The sequence below is a fragment of the Bidens hawaiensis genome, unplaced genomic scaffold (assembly GCF_021521415.1).
Source record: "Bidens hawaiensis isolate Kalapana, Puna unplaced genomic scaffold, B.hawaiensis_p1.1 tig00020035_1, whole genome shotgun sequence".
In the NCBI taxonomy this organism is placed as follows: domain Eukaryota; kingdom Viridiplantae; phylum Streptophyta; class Magnoliopsida; order Asterales; family Asteraceae; genus Bidens; species Bidens hawaiensis.
The window spans coordinates 172752-174883 of NW_027493047.1; the positions used below are offsets into that span (position 1 = coordinate 172752).

Genomic DNA, 2132 nt, shown 5'->3' on the forward strand with positions numbered 1-2132 from the left:
GTTTATTACACATACAATGTTAACAGAATGGCTTTCCAACAACTACAATGATCCACCAGGGTGGCGAATGTTAACAGAAATGCTTTCCAACAACCACTATGATCCACCAGGGCGGCACCTAAGATACGTTGACTATCTACTTGAATACACATGGAACGTTATATTAAAGTCTTGGCTTAGACGTTTATATGGTATAACTCCAGCCATAAGAAGACGGATATATGTACATCCACGCTCAGGATAAAAGTTTTTTCTTAGAATGCTTCTAAATCATTAGAAAGGTTGTCAATCTTTTGCTTCGATACGGACAGTAGATGGCCATGCTTGCTCAACTTTTCGCGATGCATGCGAGAAGCTCGGCTTGCTTCAAGATGACAACGAGTGGTCCTATACCTTTAACGAAGCAGCAGGTTGGGCCACTGCTACCGAGCTACGATCGTTATTCATCCATATGTTTTTGTAATGTGGCATATCAAATCCATTACAACTGTGGAACGAATACTGGTCCAAAATGTCTGATGACTTGGTACGGAATTATAACATAGCCAACAATAACGAACGACAACAGTCTATTCTATGCGAGCTTCAATTGCTACTGATTTCAAATCCGAACGGTAAGAATTTATCATCATTCAGTTTACCAATGCCGGCATCAAATTTTATGGAGCGTATACAAAACACTCTACTGATGGAAGAGAAAAACTATGACAGAGAACAAATCTCCCATGAACATGAGGCATCGAAAGCTCTGCTAAATGTTGAGAAAAAAGAAATATACGAGGACGTGCTAACAGCTATAACATTCGACAATCAGATCTTGGCATTCGTCTTTGGCCATGGTGGAATCGGGAAAACGTTCTTATGGTCAACAATTATCTCCGCTATCCGCTGTAAAGGTGATCTAGTGCTTGCGGTTGCAGCTTCCGGAATAGCGTCGTTGTGGTTGCCTTCCGGAAGAACCACCCATTCTCTGTTTAAGATAACCTTTGATTTGGCAGACGACTCTTTGTGTGATATCAAGAAAAATACTCAACTATCCCAATTGATAACCGAAGCAGTACTAATTAACTTGGATGAGGCCCCAACGAATGATCGACGAAGCTTTGAGTCATTGAGTATATCACTTCAAGACATTCTTGATAAACCGTGCCTGCCTTTTGGTTGAAAATCGATGTTGCTAGGAGGAGACTTCAGATGAACATTGCTAATTGTTCGTAAAGTGTCAAGATCATATATAATTGCATCTTCATTACCAAACTCATACCTATGGCGACATTTTAAGATACATGAACTAACCCAAAACATGAGGCTACAAAGGCCTGACATGAACCCGTCAGAAGCATCATCCATCTCACGGTTCTCCTCATGGCTCATATCATTGGACGACGGAAAGCTAGGCTTAGCCCATAGGGATGACCCTCAAAATACAAAGAGAATACAAATTCCATCCGAACACATCATTCAATACTCAGACACAACGTTGTCCGAACTGATACACTTCATATACGACGCATTAACCCTACAAAATCCTTCACCTACAACACTCTCTAAAAAGGAAATTGTCTACCCCAAAAACGAAACTACACAACAAATAAACAATTATACACTATCCATGTGTCCGGGAACAAGAAAAACTTACAGTAGCATAGATTCAATTGTCCCACATGCGGGTGATAATAGAGACATGGGGGTGCTATATCCAGACGAATACCTTAACCTGCTGAACTTTAACGGCCTTCCACCACATCTCCTAGAACTGAAGCTTAAAACACCAGTCATTCTTCTAAGAAACATGAATCCAGTCGCTGGCCTGTGCAATGGCACACGACTAATAATTACCCAGATGTAGGAAAGAATTATCAAGGTCAAGATCATGACTGAAACAATGATCGGTCACCGAGTATATATACCACGAATAATTCAGACCTATACAAACATAGAGCTGCCATTTGTTTTTAAAATTAAACAATTCCCAATTAAACCATGCTATGCCATGACAATAAACAAAAGCCAATGCCAATCGTTAGATATAATCAACGTTTATCTACCAGAACTAGTTTTCAGCCACGGTCAACTGTATGTGGAAATGTCAGGAGCTACGAAATCCGAGTCATTAAAAGTTTTAATAGTAC

The 2132-nt window shown here is 40.2% G+C and overlaps 1 protein-coding gene across 1 annotated transcript; it reads left to right on the plus strand.

Annotated features, from left to right (window-relative positions):
* Nucleotides 1-511: 511 nt before the first annotated feature.
* On the plus strand, nucleotides 512-1165 carry LOC143559765 (uncharacterized). The gene has a single exon (XM_077048238.1). It carries the CDS (start codon nucleotides 512-514, stop codon nucleotides 1163-1165), a length of 654 nt encoding a protein of 217 aa, XP_076904353.1.
* The last annotated feature ends 967 nt before the right edge of the window (nucleotides 1166-2132 follow it).

Bases quoted from the DNA above. Each gene is read 5' to 3' on its own strand.
- LOC143559765 (XM_077048238.1), top strand. From the start codon at position 512: ATGTCTGATGACTTGGTACGGAATTATAACATAGCCAACAATAACGAA.